General features: G+C 48.8%; 4 protein-coding genes across 4 annotated transcripts; 2 read left to right on the top strand and 2 right to left on the bottom strand.

Annotated features, from left to right (window-relative positions):
- Positions 1-2809: 2809 nt before the first annotated feature.
- Positions 2810-4199, bottom strand: J7337_004796 (uncharacterized protein; the record flags this gene model as incomplete). The annotated part of the gene is made up of 5 exons (XM_044822485.1): positions 2810-3278; positions 3356-3736; positions 3785-3884; positions 3941-4029; positions 4060-4199. The coding sequence occupies 5 exons, from the start codon at positions 4197-4199 to the stop codon at positions 2810-2812; spliced, it is 1179 nt and encodes a 392-aa protein (XP_044683818.1).
- Positions 4200-6805: 2606 nt separating this feature from the next.
- J7337_004795 (uncharacterized protein) lies at positions 6806-8176 on the bottom strand (the record flags this gene model as incomplete). Its single annotated transcript, XM_044822484.1, has 2 exons — positions 6806-7624; positions 7676-8176. The coding sequence occupies 2 exons, from the start codon at positions 8174-8176 to the stop codon at positions 6806-6808; spliced, it is 1320 nt and encodes a 439-aa protein (XP_044683817.1).
- Positions 8177-9773: 1597 nt separating this feature from the next.
- Positions 9774-10868, top strand: J7337_004794 (uncharacterized protein; the record flags this gene model as incomplete). Its single annotated transcript, XM_044822483.1, has 1 exon — positions 9774-10868. One exon carries the CDS (start codon positions 9774-9776, stop codon positions 10866-10868), a length of 1095 nt encoding a protein of 364 aa, XP_044683816.1.
- A 516-nt stretch (positions 10869-11384) lies between these two features.
- Positions 11385-13027, top strand: J7337_004793 (uncharacterized protein; the record flags this gene model as incomplete). The annotated part of the gene is made up of 3 exons (XM_044822482.1): positions 11385-11609; positions 11658-12727; positions 12775-13027. 3 exons carry the CDS (start codon positions 11385-11387, stop codon positions 13025-13027), a joined length of 1548 nt encoding a protein of 515 aa, XP_044683815.1.
- Positions 13028-16381: the final 3354 nt, after the last annotated feature.

The following is a 16381-nucleotide window of genomic DNA, read 5'->3' as shown; positions in this document are numbered from 1 at the left end:
ACATCACCTTCCTGCGTTGGTGGTAAGGAATCTCGAGACCCTGAGTGAGGTCGGGAAGGAGCGGCCGGGAAAAGCACCATCAAGTCAGATATCAGGCAACTACATACGATCATTCAATGCCATCTACGCACTTGATCATACTTTATATACCTATTGTGCCAATAGTGCTAGTCAACTCTTACAGGGCAATTGAAGTGCTCATCTAAAGTGACAAAACATGTGACTGAACCAAGGAGACGCTGTCGATCCCTATACCCAAGACTTGCTAGCCTAAGAAACCAACAGAACTTCTCCAGCATATCGACACTTGCAAAGTCCTAGATTTCTACTCGTTAGACTTTCTTTTACCAGACATGCAATGATACCGATCGGGTAAAAGGTGTTGGTCGTTTGTTAAGCAGTCAGAAGCTCTTGGGGCTCGAAGGATACTGCAGTGCATATGTACGGCAAGCCTTCAATGATCTTGTGGCCCAAGAGAAATCCCAAGTATATTCTGCGCGAGTGACTCTCCCCCGAGGATACCAATTGCTCGACGAGAAACATGGCGCTGTAAAGGGTGCCGGCGCGTTGAGGGTAGATCCATGAGATGACGAGGTGACGAGGTGTCGAGCCGCACCGAATCCGAGACCCTAGATCTTCGTTGCTGTATAGAATCCGTCAAAAGAACTGGAGAGTCACAAGGCTAACCCAAGTCACTCGTAATCAGAGAGGCCGATTTCGTGGCAGAGACAAGCAAAGGTGACCCCAGGAAGAGCAACGACAAGTTAGCCTTTACAATTCCAAGCTTCAGGGCCTGGGGCGCGGATTTCAGGTATTTACTAATTATACGTGATAAAGCAGGCATAATGAAAAAGAATAAGACCAAGTTGACAAGAGCGACTTCGCTAATGAGGGCATTTGCCAGGCTTGCGTGTTAGTGTATGTGCTAAGTTCGTGAGCTGCTAAACTTGCCCTCGAAACATTCCAACCAAAACGAGAGGATGTATACTGCACTATAGCTCTGAGTTATATGACTCGATATATGCTGATAAGAAATGCTACTGCCGCCAGGCAGCTACTGTGGCTCGATAGCATGAACCGGAGAAGGTGAACTAGATCGAAGAAGACATGGAGAACTGCCCACAGGATACTCTGGCCTCGCTCGTATGTTGTTGGCAGGTCTTCAGTCGAGCCAATGGTCGCTGAGGGTACAACCCTACTATCCTTGGGCAAGACACTCAGAAGCGGAACGACAAATAATAGCAAGACAAAGTTGATGAGGAAGGTTCCATATCTTCGCCAAGGAGAGAAGTCTACGCGGCGTCTATTGCGATCCAACACCGCCTCCCAGGCAGGGGAATGTTGTTCGTGTCCATTCTCAACAGCATCATCAACTCCTTAGTTCCAGACCCCGGCCTAAAATCTTTCATGGAGAGCGATGTGTGTTCAAGGAAGCGTGCCGTAAATATGAGAAGCGTCTGTTCGCCAAAGACCAGTACGGTGTCGCCAGGTTCTGTGGGGTTAATCAGCACGATATTTACTGCTGTAGCATTGAGCAGGCTGCCTCACTCACGGTTGCCATAAACAAAGCGCTGTAGTTTGGTATGTTCTCTCACACTGGTCATGGTAGTGCTCATTCCGTCGGCTAATAATAGTGAGCTTGGAGCCATCTACCTCACCGACAAAGGGACTTCGTTGCTGGAAGATTTCCGTCTCCCCTAGACAGGCTACAACAACTGTACCACCTCTTTCCAAGGTTGAACTGCTGTAGGCACTTTTCTGTTGGTTCCGAAACCTTCAGCCAGCTGCATCCATCATGGGAAATTGTGGTCCATGATGAATCATATATGGAACTGCTGTCAAAAGCCAGCACTTTTTCTACTTTCGCACTTTCTTTCATTCAATTCCTCAACTATAAATCGGTGAGCATTAATACAGAACGACTACTCTTCCCGATACTTTGCAGTGCATAGCCCAGAGATGTTGTAGTGCCTGGCCCTGAGCTAGACCTGGAATGAGTGCGGCCATCAGGAAGTAGGTCGTGCAGGGTAAATTACGAACTGACCGTGGGCTCTACAGCATCGATTTATGCTCATGCGTCGGGAATATGAGTCGACAATGGTAATTCTGGTAAGCTATTCACAGCTTCTTTGTGGAGTGCGGCATCGCGCAAGCGGAGGAGGTGACTAGGCTAACGAAGCTGGCGGCTTTCTTTGTTCCGCTGGCGTTCGCCGTTCGGCGTTCGAGGTGAAATTCAGAGAGAATGAGGGGAAAAAAGCTCCTTCGTTCCATGTGTTCGAGGTAGCGGCCGTAATAACATTGGTCGCAACACATGCCACCGTGTTTTGGACAACAACCTGGGACTGGCTCAGGATGGTATCAAACAAGGCCTCCTAGACAATCAGAAGGGTCTAGCAGAATTTCTTCTCAGCTTTCATATGGGATCCGGAGAGCAGGAGGTGTTTATTACCATTTATGGTAAGAAGGCAGCCAGCATCACAGCTGAGCTGTCTTGATGCCCGTCTGAAGAAGCCCTGCGGGCCACCACCTAATTCCCTACTGATCAAGCAAAGCGCTCCATACGCAATAATAGAAATCGGAGAGTTACAGAAAGAAGGAGATCAGAAAAAGGTAGAAGGATGGCGGCCGCCCTAGGCTCGATTTCTTTGGCTGCAGCATGCAATTCCCATGCAACTCCCATACAATTCCCTCAGCCTTCTGAGTCGGTATATGTTACATGGCATTGCAAGCAAAATCTTCGCTCTTCTTTTCGAACGCTCTCTGAAACTCTTGGACAGCTCTCTGTCTCATCTCATACGTCGCCAGACTTTCACGGGTGCACTGAGCCAACATTCCTCGCATTGTCAGCAACGGGGTACACATAGCGACCCGTCTGGACACCTGTAGGCCACCCGGCCTTTTTGAACGCCTCGGTGGCAAGCTTGATGAGCATTAGATTACTGCCTTTGGCTCCGATCATAGTGCTATCAATGGGTCGCATCTCGGGTCTTCCACTGACCTTTGAGAGGTACGGTATCTGAGCAAATGGTAGTACGAGCTGAGGAGCATGTAGTATGGGTGAGGTGAACTTCTCTGTGATAGTAGGGAATTTCCCAGCAGGTGGGTTCGCCTCATCGGGATACTCTGTATGGGGTTCTCCGTAGGGCATAATGAGGATGGCGTTGGAAATACTCTTTGAATCAGGGCCCATGGCGTTCTCGGTGAGCCAGATTCTGAACACCTCCAGTTGTTTCATATATGCCTCGTACTCCTTGGAGGTAACCTCTTCTCCAACATCCCTATCTTATTTGTCAGGATTATTTGGGATTGTTGATTGCAGACTTGCCATCGGAATCTCACGACTGAGCTGAAGAACGGTTTCTTGCCGAACTTGGCGCTATATTCGTCACGTAAGCTGTCGAACCCATGATAGTAGTCGTAGCACAATGAGAAAAGGGCGCTCTTTTCAGTGTATCCCAGCAATGGAAGACCCCCAGCTGCCTGAGGAGGATTCTTCTCCCATTCCGCAACAAAGCTGAAAGGCGTTCTCTCGACACCCAGAAACTCTTCGAGTATTTTGACAAACTCCTCCGTCATAGCCTGTTGCTCTGCGTTGGCCAAGAGGTAGAATCCTCTGGGATAGAGTATCTTGGTCGGGAATTCAGAGAAGGTCTGGTGAATATTCTCAAAGGTGTGTGACACAATAGAGTGAAGATCATCCAAGCTGCGATCAAACTGGCCGACGGTATCAAAGGCCCTACTCTCCAATTAGCTCAGTTGCCATTTGCATCACAGGTACTCATACGGTGAGTTGACTGGTATCCCATTCATCGATGTCGAACCGAAGCTAGATCGAAAGGAGAACAGGCCGTTGCAAGGCGCCGGTGCCCTGACACTACCAGCAGCTGAATGGTAAGAAGTTAGCGAATTCTAGAGAACAACAAGAAATGTAATCTCATACAGTCCGCAATAGAGAAATCCTGCCATTCATAACCCTCTAGAGAAGTAGCAGCTCCTGTTGAGCTGCTCGATGGGCTCTGGTAGCCGTCTCTACGAGGGGGGCAATGGAAGTCAATCTACTGGTCTGTTGGTTCTTCAGGGGATGCGAAAGAGGTGGTTTTTGTTTTGCCCACGATCACTGCTCCCATGTTTATGAGTTTCTTGGTGTAGTCGGCGCTCTGCTCGTCTGGGTCGTAAAGCTCAATCCACGGCCTACTCATCATGGTTGTCTGGGTTCCTTCAAGACGGAAGATATCCTTGATGCCCCATGCGTGCACCAGCAAGAGGAGTTGTGGAGGTTGGGAAATTGTAAAGACGGCTCGGGACCGGGATGCTCTTCCACAGTCCATTTGAGCTGAGCAGATTCAGGGCAGTATACCTAATTTCCAGTTCAGTATGGACTGAAGAGTGAAGTATCACAGGTCTTATCAAACCTCTTCGGGTTCAAGATATCGTCTGGAATGACTCCGAAAATAAAGCTGTCCAGAGTGTCCTCATACAAGCGATACGCTTGATAAATTCCACCATCACAGAGGAAGTACGGCCCTGGCGGAAGATAAGCATATGAGGAGCTTAAGGGCACATGATAGACGGCGGAGAAGTGGCCAGAAGCTTCAAACTTTTTGAACACCTCCATGACACCTCTTTCACTGCTGGACCGGATAACAGCGGTACGGGAGAATGATGGCGAGTAGACATCGTCAACTTGGGCAAAGCGATTGATGAGCTGCAGGGTATCGATCACTGAGGATATAGAGTCGCCGATGGGAAGGAGAGCGACAGGAACCGGTTCAAGGCCTGTGGACTCTGTGACCTTGAGCTAGAGAGTAGAGAGAGTCAGCAAGTCGAAGCTTACTTGGGAATATCGTTTCAACCTACGAGTGATTGTGGATGGACCAGGTAGAAGACGCCGTCTACGACTAGCGATGATCTGCTGCTCATGGCCTCTCGTCTGTCAGGCAGATTTAACATGTATTGTTAAAGTGTGTGCAGTTGGGGCTGGCGACAAGGCTGCAATAACAAAGAAAGCATTCAAAGGCTGTTTCGTTTTAAGCCAGTGACACTGACTCGCATTACAGTCTTTGGCTACCTCTATGGCATCTTCACCGGCTAATTAGTATGATAAGAAGTAGCTTGAGTTGTATAAAGGCTTCGGACATCGAATCTGATATCTCCGAGCACTGATTGACAACTTCTCATGAAACGTGGCTGGCCCCTTTAAGTTCTCGGTCTCTCTAAGCCTAAAAGCATAACATAACAAGTCAACAATTTTCCATCAATAAAAGTCTTCCAGTATTAGTTGCCAGTACATTGTTTTAATATTGAGTCCCTGCAACTGACTTAAAGTCCTAGTTGTGCCCAAAACAAGTTCCGGTACTGGAAAGGGGCAATGGACAGCATCTTGGTGTCAAGGTAGACCACGAGCGAACGATTACTGTGCCTTACAGACCTGGCCAGCAGAGCCTCGACAGTTAGGGTCATCTCCTCAACAGACTTTGCATGAAAGATCAGGAGCATCATGTGGCTACTTACTTGTGACTGTGTGGCATAAGCACTTCGGCGTTTGAAAACTGTACGATAAGACTCTATCAAGGCCTTGACTTACATATTGGTTCGTAACTCGATCAAATCCACCATCTGGCTGAATATATGGAAATCCAATGGCCGAGCACTGAGCTTCATGTACAGCAGGTATTTGAGAAACGAGATGAATGTTACTTTCTATGCAATTCCTTTATCATCCAGACCAAAAGGCATAGGGAGCTCTACAAGCATAGAATATCCAAGTCTCGTATCTTCTGTTTATATACCTTGACGAACCTCATAAGATCTTCGACAATACACTCGCCAGTATCAAACACTACTCTTTGGTTCCGGTATCTAGAATCCTTACTTACGAGACGCAAAACAAGCACTTATACAGCATCCCCAGTCCCTTCGTGAACATTATATCGCTTCTTATGGAGATCATAGTCCACCTATTCCGTTTGAAACTGTGATATGACTCAACAATCAACCAAGACCTATCAAGGATATCGGAGGTGCCACGTAATATAGCTCCGTGATTTACCATATGTACTAGAGTTCTCCTTGCCCTGAGAAATGGCATCTGCTTTAATTCTTACAAATGACATTCGTAATTGTAGTTGTAAGCAAAGGAGTTTCGTTGTTGAACTGGGAGTCAGCATGAATCATCAACCAGGAATTACGTACCCTGCACAGACGAGTAGCATTCTAATTACTAATAGATATGAAAGGGGCACGCATCGTATGGTCTCCTTTGGGGATCTAAACCGAAATGTTAGGGGTTTTATATCGGTGACTCACCTTGGGCTACGTGATGTGAACTTTAAAAGGACCACTCCTGGACAACCCGTTTGTCAGCTGGATCAAAAGGCCTAAGTAACTCTATAAAGATAATAATTAAAATGGCGTACCATCCCAACCTGAAACAGTGGCGTTAGACACATGATATCGCCATTGGCGGAGAGAATTGTGCATTCTTTGCCCGCGATTTCCCGTCTGCCAGGATGCCTTGTGGAGGATGGTGGTCGATATCCTCTAGAACATGTGCTTGGTTATGCTCATCTGTATGAAAGGCTGTGGCTCGTCCTGGCCAATGACCTTTGTTCCTAACTGAGCAAATTGTCTTGGGCATCTCGATGAAGACTGTAGTTCTTATGGTACTGTGACTGACATCTATGATGGGTTTTCTCACCTCACGCCGAGGCAAACATATTCGAACAACCCTGTGATTGCTTTCTTGGGTGTAGGTCTTGATTAAAGTTGCATTCGTATTCTTATTATTGCTATGCCTTAATTACCACTACAGACGAGAATTACCAATCTTGGAGGGTCCATAAGTAGCCGCCCAAGGCTCATAGTCATCCAAAGCCATAACTCGCTGCATCTGTCGTCGTCTCAGACCAACATTTCCTCCATCAAACAAGGGATAACACATAACATCATTCAACAACTGCGGGAAAGACATGTCCTTCGCATAAGCCTTCATACCAACAGCCTTCATAGCGTCAATGACACACTCGACCGCGACATCGGTCGTGTAGATCTTGGTCTGCATAGCCATCTCTAGCTTGACCTTCCACTCAAGGTTCTCATCCTCGAGAGTGGTAACCGCCTTCCACACGAGTAAACGACTGGTCTCAAGGCGAATCTTGCAGTCGATGAGCTTGTCAGCTACACTCTGATGCTCAATGATGGGCATGGAGCCACCGCGAGTGTCGGACTTGGAGAAGGCGAGAGCTTCTTCGAAGGCTGCGCGGGCAGTTCCGATTGCCATGGCGCCGACGAGAGCAGCTGACATGGCAAAGGCTTGCTCAATCAGACCTTGGGCCTTGAGACCAGGGGTGCAGAGGAGGTTCTCGTGAGGAACACGGAACTCGGTGAAGCGAGTGTGAGGGCCAGAGGCGGTGATTTGGCCTGCCAGTTCAGGCTCACCCAGGACCTGATAGGCCTCGGGCTTGTTGTTAGCGATGGTCTCTCGGGTTACTAAGAGGACAGCGATCTGAGAAGCGGGTTCGACGTTGGGATCTTGGGGCTTGGATGGGTCATCTGAGATTCTGACAACAACGCATGCAAGGTCAGCCCCTTTATAGTCCCAGCCACCACTGTTAGAGGGCCAGAGCTAAGACGAACGTTAGCATATACTTGAACGCTTAGGGATAGATATACAAACCTTTTCACCGTTGATGATCCATTCGTTTCCAACCTTTCTAGCAGTGGTCTGAAGACCAGGTCCGCCCTTCTGCAGCCAATTCGCCGTGCCACCAGGCTCAGAGTGCATCAAACTGGCTAGAGGGTCACCCTCACCAGAAATGAAGGGCTTCAAGAACTTGCTTTGCAGATCCGTTGAATCACTGAGAATCAGGGGCATCAGGCCAAGCGCAGTAGCGACAATGGTAAGTGAAGTAGCTGGCTCGACTGCAAAAAGCTCCTCAAGAATGATGCTCTCGTGAACAAGACCCTCCATAGTTCCACCGAGGGGGACGGGAACTTGAGCCTTGATCAAACCAGCGCGGACAGCTTCCTTGTAGAAGGGTCTGGTAGCTTGAAAGCGAGAGAACTGGTCCTTCTGGGCGTTGTACTCTGCTGGAGCTTTGGTGAGGATGGTGTTGGCGAAGGCCTGAGCATGGCGCCGGGCCTCTTGCTGGGCGGGAGAAAGCTTGAAGTCAACCATTGTGTATGAGTAGTTGAGATTGTAATTAAGAGATTACTGAGTATGTGTCATGAGAAGATTGGTGTTTGGATGTTGAGGATCCCGTCCGTTAATATAACAATTCCTCAATACCAGCCTCTTACCAAGATACCCTGCACCTGATAATGTGAAGCTGGTTAACAGTTACCCGACCACTTCCCCCGCTCGTGGATGAGCTGATCATATCTTGTTATCAAGCAGAACTGAAGCTAGTGATGATAGATGCGAGCTAGCATGACGAAGATCAAGGATAAATCTGGGGTAATGGATGTTTGGAATCCGGGGGAGACTGGATAAGTGTTACCCGGACCCGAATTGATGCTTCAGCCCACCCAACTTATCAAGGTTATCCGTATCAGAGAAATTGATCTGCGGTCATTGGATAGAATGGTATCAGCTGATGGGGCTAGATAGCGAATTATCATGATAAATAGAAGATTCGCTGGTGATCAATCGCACTCAGGCCCATGGTTCCTGGAAAGTGATTGCCGAACGAGCTGGAACGAACTCAGCCGGGGACCCGAGAAGTCGGAACAGATACACAAAAAGAATTTAATGAGGCGCCGGAGGGCGGAGGCAGCCTGAAGGTATTCGGATTTGTCATTCGGTGAAACAAATACACATATGCCAGAGCGTAGCAGTAAAAAGCATCGTGAGTAATTAGTAGAGTTGGCATCGGTCCCTTTTGAGGAGAGGAGAAAACTTAGAATCTTGATCCTAAATAACAAAAAGGCTTAGGCAGATTTACATCAATTCAGGGCACCTTTACTAAGGTTAGGATATTTTTGCTGAGTACAATATCTGTTGTGTTTTTGCTGCCCTCCACATATATAAAGCTTCCCACCCAACTTAAAACCTCATAAGATTTAAATTCGGATGCACACAGTTTCTTATAAGTTGTTTCATGGCATCATAGGATAGGGCCACGTTGCGTGAAGGCAAAAATCAAAACAAAGCAAGAGATATATTAAGGCCATGGCGCAAGCATGTGAAGTTTTGAGCTTCGGAAACCTGAATGCTCTTTGCCTGGACCCTGAACTGGACCCTGAAAGCAATGCACGTTGCGGCTCAACCAAAGTTCGGGGAGGTGACGATCAGTAACGGGTGCGTTCCCAACTTGGTAATCGGGCGTTTTCATACCCAACATTATTAACAAAGCAGCAGAGAGAAGAATAATGCATCCGCGGGGGGTAAGAAAACGCTGAATCCTGATACAGGGTATCAAAATAACCTCAGTAAAGGATATCCTAAACTGAGTAAAGATATACTAAAATTAGGTAGGTTCAACTAAGTCTATTTGTCATTTAGGATTCTTTCCTCCCTTACCTCACCCCAGCCAACGTTAACAGAATAATACATGTAAATTAACATGGATCAATGGGGTCGTCAGCTCATGTTACACAACGGGCTGCCAGCGACAGCGACAACGGAAGCTCCCAAAACAGCCGAGAATTTTCCGCACGGAAATTCCTCAACGTCCCCGCTGCCTTACGCGTGGCCACGCCTGACACCGGTCAACCACCAAATCCACACATCGTTGACCTCCAAACGCGTTGATCGCGTTGACTCCGGCGGCGACATGTTTGGCATTCTCGAGACCGTCCAGGTGCCCCATTCGGGCATCTACAACAGCTACGAGGAACTTTTCAAGCAACTCAGCGATGGCATGGAAAAGGAAGGCTACAAGATCGTCAAGGCTAGATCCCATCGAGGCAAAGTGGGTGGTGCCGACGTCCCAGGGAACGACATAGTACGATGCGATCTCGTCTGCGACCGCGGGGGGAGGCCGTATCGATGCATGGCGACGAAACACAAGACGACGACCAAGAAGACCGACTGTCCCTGGAAAGCAAAGGCGGTCCATCGCAAGACTATGGGGGGATGGGTACTGACAATTACGTGCGATCAGCATAATCATGAGCCCGGCACACCCGAACCACCGACGCCCGAGGCTGCGAGCGAGGACGAGACCAATATGATGGACGACCTGGAAGGTGAGCATAGTTTGGATGCGGCTGCGACGCCGCTCCTCACGCCTTGGCAAGACGAAGGGCCGCAACCCGATCAGGAGACCCAGGCTGCAATCCAGGTCGCAGGAGTCTCCAACGCAGTTCTTCGTCTGACCGGCGAGACGTTCCATCAATTCAAGAGCGAGTACCGCAAGATGTCGCATTCGGACCGTGTTGCGCAGCTGTCACATCTCCAACTCCGCGTTGCAGCCATCTATGCTGTTCAGAATGAGGATCTGCAACGACAAAAGAGGCAAGAAGCTCAAGACAAGCGTCATCGACAAATCGAGGAGAGCAAAAGGCATTCCTCCGTGCAGAAGCAGCGGGCTAGACAGCGTCGTCAGCAAGTGGTGGAGCAGAACCATCAGCAGCAACAGCAGCAGCAGCAGCAGCAGCAGATGCATCAGCACATTCAGCAACAGCAACTCCCTCAACAAACGGCCCAAGCCCAAGTACAAGCCCAAGCACAGGCTCAAGCACAAGCGCAGGCGCAGGCTCAAGCTCAGGCCCAAGCCATGATGCAATCACAGCTGTATCTCCCGCAGAACCCTCAGGCCGGACTGGCGGTGACAACGATGGATATGCCGCAATTTCAACATTACGTGGCTCCGAACAATAAGAGGATGCGCGGGCGGGCTTCTCAAGGCGGGCAGCAGACTCAATAGCAACGAGAATACGGCGTTTGGGATCAGGAGCCTTTGTAAAAGATCAGCATTGTAGAATTGATCATTTGCGTGTAGCTTTGTTTTTTTGTTGGACTTCTTTTTAAAGATAGACTGGCCGGGTATGTCGTTAACGGATTTATGTGGGGGCGCGTGCCAAAATTGTTAGTACCCTAGGGAGAAGCTCGATCCTAAAATGATAAAAGTACTTGGGTAATATAGCCTAAGCTTAGCAATTTTTGCAGAGTTTATTGACACGCACCTTGAATATTTAGGAAGAACGGGCCTGGCCCCTCAGATTGAGAGATCGTCGGCCTTTTTATAAGGATGGTGCCAAAATAAACTCAATAAAACAGCCACCTATGCTTACATCAAACCTTTTTTGTCACCCATCCAGCTCAGGCCCAAGGACTGCAGCTGCACACCGCCAAAATTTCTAAAGATTTTGCCAGATCTGCCCCACCATCCCGCTTTTGAAAATATCCAGCCTTTGTAAAGCATCAGCATAAATAAACCAATATGGCGACAATCGTACCCCCGCCGTCGAAACGGCAGAAGAGAGAAGAGCTTGAGCGCTCTCAGATCCAGCAGGATGTTACGGCGATCGCTTCTGGGCCTGCTGGCTCGTTCAAGGCGAGGTTCTTGGATGGAGATGGGAAGCAGATGGCAGATGTGATTGAGGTTCCTCTTGCGGATGCTTCAGAGAAGAACCTGTCGCTTCTTTTGAATACGTTACTTGCTAGGGTTTGTCGCCTGAAGTGTGTGTGTGTTGAGCTTTGCTGACTTGCGCAGGAAAAAGAGGAATTTCTCCCATATCGATTCCGAATTCACATCCCAGATACCGATATCATCGTGGACCAATACCCTACCGATCTTCTACAGCTTCTTCGCAACCATGGCATTGAGAACCCCTTCGAAACTACTGTCACACTTAGCGCTGAGCCGCAGGCTGTATTCAAGGTGCAGCCTGTAACGCGCATGTCCCATAAGATCCCTGGCCATGGCGAAGCAATTCTCGCAGCTCAATTCAGCCCCAAGAACAGTAATCGACTAGCCACAGGTTCTGGAGATAAGACAGCGCGGATATGGGATACTGATACGGGAACACCCAAGTACACACTCTCCGGCCATGGTGGATGGGTGTTGGCAGTCGCTTGGTCCCCCGATGGTGCACGTCTCGCTACTGGAAGTATGGATAAGTCAGTCCGACTCTGGGACCCCGAAACTGGAAAAGCCGTTGGAAACCCCTGGACAGGACACTCAAAGTGGGTGACCAATATCTGCTGGGAGCCTTATCATCTCTGGAGAGACGGTACACCTCGGTTAGCGAGTGCAAGCAAAGACGCAACAGTCCGGATATGGGTTGTCAACACGGGAAAGACCGAGCATGTCCTATCCGGTCACAAGAGCAGTGTAAGCTGTGTGCGCTGGGGAGGCGAGGGTCTGGTATACAGCGCCAGTCATGACAAGACGGTGCGAGTGTGGAATGCTGAGAAGGGAACGCTTGTGCACACCTTGTCGTCTCACGTCCACTGGGTGAATCATCTTGCGCTCTCGACGGATTTTGTCTTGAGGACTGGATTCTACGACCACACGCCTGTTCCTGATACGGAGGAGGGAAAGAGAAGTAAGGCTAAGGAGAGATTTGAGAAGGCTGCCAAGTTTCAGGGGAGAATTGCTGAGCGGGTGGTCACTGCTAGTGATGATTTCACAATGTATCTCTGGGATCCAGCGCAGAGCACAAAGCCTGTTGCGCGTATGTTGGGACATCAGAAGCAGGTGAACCATGTCACTTTCTCACCAGATGGATCTCTTATTGCCAGTGCAGGCTGGGATAACCACACCAAGATCTGGAGTGCCAGGTAAGTGTCGAAACCCCCCTCCCAATCTCACATACTAACAACCACAGGGACGGCAAATTCATCAACACCCTCCGCGGCCACGTAGCTCCCGTCTACCAATGCGCCTTCTCAGCAGACTCCCGACTCCTCGTCACAGCATCAAAGGACACAACACTCAAGGTGTGGTCAATGGCCTCTCACAAACTCGCCGTGGATCTGCCCGGCCACCAGGACGAAGTGTACGCGGTGGACTGGGCGCCAGATGGAAAGAGGGTTGGCAGCGGTGGTAAAGACAAGGCCGTTCGGCTGTGGCGGAATTAGAATCCAGAAAATGGTGTTTGTTACTGTTACAAGTCAAGATACCCCCGATCACAAGTTTGCTGTGCCCGTGCATGCTTCACCGGATGAGTAGAAAAAACGTGCGTGGCTTATCTTTAGAATGAGATCTATAGGTGTGTACGCGGCGCGCTCAGCACGGGAGACTTCCGAATCTCACGCACTACTGCACTGTCTGTGAGTCGAGCTCGTTTCTTTTGTCAGGTAGGGCCTCGTAACAGATCATGCATGCACGGGAGTTGAGGCGAGCTTCTAGACTGTGATCCAAGATGCGGTCCCACCGGGAACTGAACACACTCGATTGAGTTGCGGCTTTTCGAGGCAGTCGAGCTGATAGGTCCGCTTGTATGCAGATGGGCCTCTTTTCACCTGATGCTACTATAGGTCTGTTGGAAACACGTATGAAGACTGTATCAGCTGGTAATGAGAAGAGGGGTAGAAGTGAAGCTCGCGATATGTTGGAACTGTCTAGAAAGTGGTGTTGGTCCTGTGGGGTAAAGTGACCCATGTCTAAGCTAAATGCAATTTATCCCGAATTCCCGAAGCGAAGTCCATAGCTAAAACTTGGAAGCGAAATATCTAGAATTATCTTTGATGTTGGTTGTATCCGCAACATCTCATCTCGATCACGTAGAAAGCCTCATACTGCATGTCTGCGAATCAGGCTTGGATGCCCAGCCCTCTCAGCCGGATCATATCGGACCCGGACCGGCGTTGCATATTCCAAGTGATGATGTTTCCTTTTTTCTCCAAGTTGAGACCTTGCAAACCTACAGCCTGCCATCGACACCACGAGGTTTCCCCGCTGATCGTGAGTGGATGATATGACCCCGGAAAGCATCGGGCAGCGAGACAGCCCAAAGAGATGCGGGGAATACAGAAAATGGCTAACAGTAGCCAAGTACTAAGTACTGACTCAAGTAATTAAGGTAGTAGAGGCCAGTGTGCTCTTGAATGAGGGAGGGTGTTGCAAGCGCTTACACGCAGAAAAAAAAACGCAGTTGTCCGGTCCCGTTACGGGACCCCCCCGGTACTCCGGCCGGCTGTGGGCTCAGGTGGAAGCCGAATATCCCTGCTGCCGCATTGTGTGATATTACGGGAGTCCGGTGCTTGGAAAGTTGGAGAAGATGCGTGCATGTTGCATGCACTGTAGACGATGATCATAGGATAGTGATTTCCATGTGACACGGACCGTTATTACCCCAATATCTGACTGAACTCATTCTTGTCCATTGCCCCGAGGCACAAGTCTCGGGTTGGACTAAGAATCCAAGAGGCACAGGAGTTACAGTACTCCACCACGGAGAAGCTGCGGGGTGCAGCCAAGTTGAGAAGCAATATCGAGAATAGGAAAGGGTCCCCTGACGATCTTCTAGAGAAAGTTTACTCTTTGTTAGTTATTAGTATCTGCAGACCTTACACTGAGACTCATTATCGGGGACGGAATACCCGGGCTCCGTTGAGATGGAATCTGCCCGATGAAAACAAGCCATATCCTGCAAGTTGCACACGCATCCCATCTCAAATGCACACCACCAACCGCATGCATCTCTCCAATCGCATGGTCCATGCGGTTTTTAAAACTCAAGATATCAAGTATTATGCGGCAAATTCATTCAATCTGATGCGAAGACGGGAAGTAGAAACGGCCCGTGTAAGACGGCGTGGTATGGCAGAGACGGGCCGGTGCAGCCAGTTTTTGGACAAGGGTACACTGTAGATTGATGTTTTGAGTGAAGTGCATGCGGGAAAGATGAAGAGATAGACTGGCTTGGCGTGGTTGGTGAGATGGTGGTGGTTGTTTCAGGCGTAGTAGTTCAGACGATGATGGTTACCATGGATATCATGAAGCGTACATGTCAAGAATAGCCGGCGTTACGTAGAGCTTGGTGCATGGATGAGAGCTTAGACAGTCATTCATGATCAGGCTATGAAACCGTAATAACACTGTAATCTTATGGCAGTCAATGTTCCATATCGTTCCCTTACTAACATAGCCGCGATTAAGGGTAGATCAACCCCAAATACCTGAGTATAAGACAGTTACCAAACAAGCGATAGTATCATTTCATCAGGCATGTAAAGTGCATGATCGACGAAATACAAGAGGGCGTGCCGATTTGAGAGGCTGCCTAATGTTCCCAGCCATTGGATTGGGGTAACTGTGCACCTCCAGGTAACGCTACAGGCCCGAGAGATTGGTTAACAGCCTCCCACCAACACCAACACAGCATCACCACCACCACCTCACATCACCCGGAGGCATTTTCTCCATTCGTAGACCAATGACACATGGTTATTTCCATGTACATCTCCTTCCCCATTGATCAACGCATCCAGGCACAGTCAATCAGCGTTTTTACTTTACATAGTATCACCTTATGCATGAGGTTTCTTACCCAAATGCCGAATTATCATGTCACTTTTGACCATCAGCCATACAGAAACATTACCGGACCTCGCAGTTGGCTCTGTCTCATCATCCATACATCATCCTTGTTTTTTGCACTCCTCGACCCGCGTTTAGCCTACCCGCTCTGTACTGTAAAGCTCCGCCTAAACAAACAATGACAGGCTATCGTGGGGCCTAAAAAACTCCACACACGTCGTCTTTTTCTTTGTGCATCGGTCCACGCTCCGATTTATTTTGACCTTACTGGCGTTATTTTTCTACCTCATCACGAGAAAAGACTTAAAAAGCTCAGAGAGGAAAAGCTTCAGATTGGGTTGCTAGCTACATATAAAAAAAAGAAAAGACCAGGATTTTTATGCCCCTCTTGGTTTGGCTGTCTTACACCACACCCCTCTTCCTCAATTGGACGTGAATATTCCACCTTGTTCCAAGCTATAAGCGACCTGAGCTTGGTTTTGTTCGTGGATCACGGACCAAAGTCTCCTGTCTCGAGATCCTCAACAACTGATCCCGATTGCTTTTCTGGCAAACTACGTCACGATTGATTTCTTTCTTTCTGTGCGTTGAATGTTTCCTATTTTTGTTGAACCGCCTCAAGTCTCCTTTCTTGTTTCTATCAACTGCAGTATTCTATCATAGACTCTGAATCGGCCCTTCGTCACTGTCCGCTTCTTCTTGTTCACATGGTGCTCGTGCTATAATTCTCCACTTGAGCAGACGATTCTCTTTTATTTATCAGGTACCAATGGTTCTCGCTTGAGGCTTAAAAAAACTGCCCTTGTCAATACTCATTCGAGCCGCCCCAAAGGTTGCAGAGCAATCATTACGTCAGAGTGAGCGCTCTACTTTACTGGCTGCATTTCCTCACATTCCCTGTCTTTCTATACACCCATCCATCCAATTCAATTCATCCAGACAACCGCTCA

The sequence above is a fragment of the Fusarium musae genome, chromosome 3 (genome assembly GCF_019915245.1).
Source record: "Fusarium musae strain F31 chromosome 3, whole genome shotgun sequence".
Lineage (NCBI taxonomy): Eukaryota > Fungi > Ascomycota > Sordariomycetes > Hypocreales > Nectriaceae > Fusarium > Fusarium musae.
Note: the sequence above shows the minus strand (reverse complement) of the source record. Positions and strands in the feature narration are given on the sequence as shown.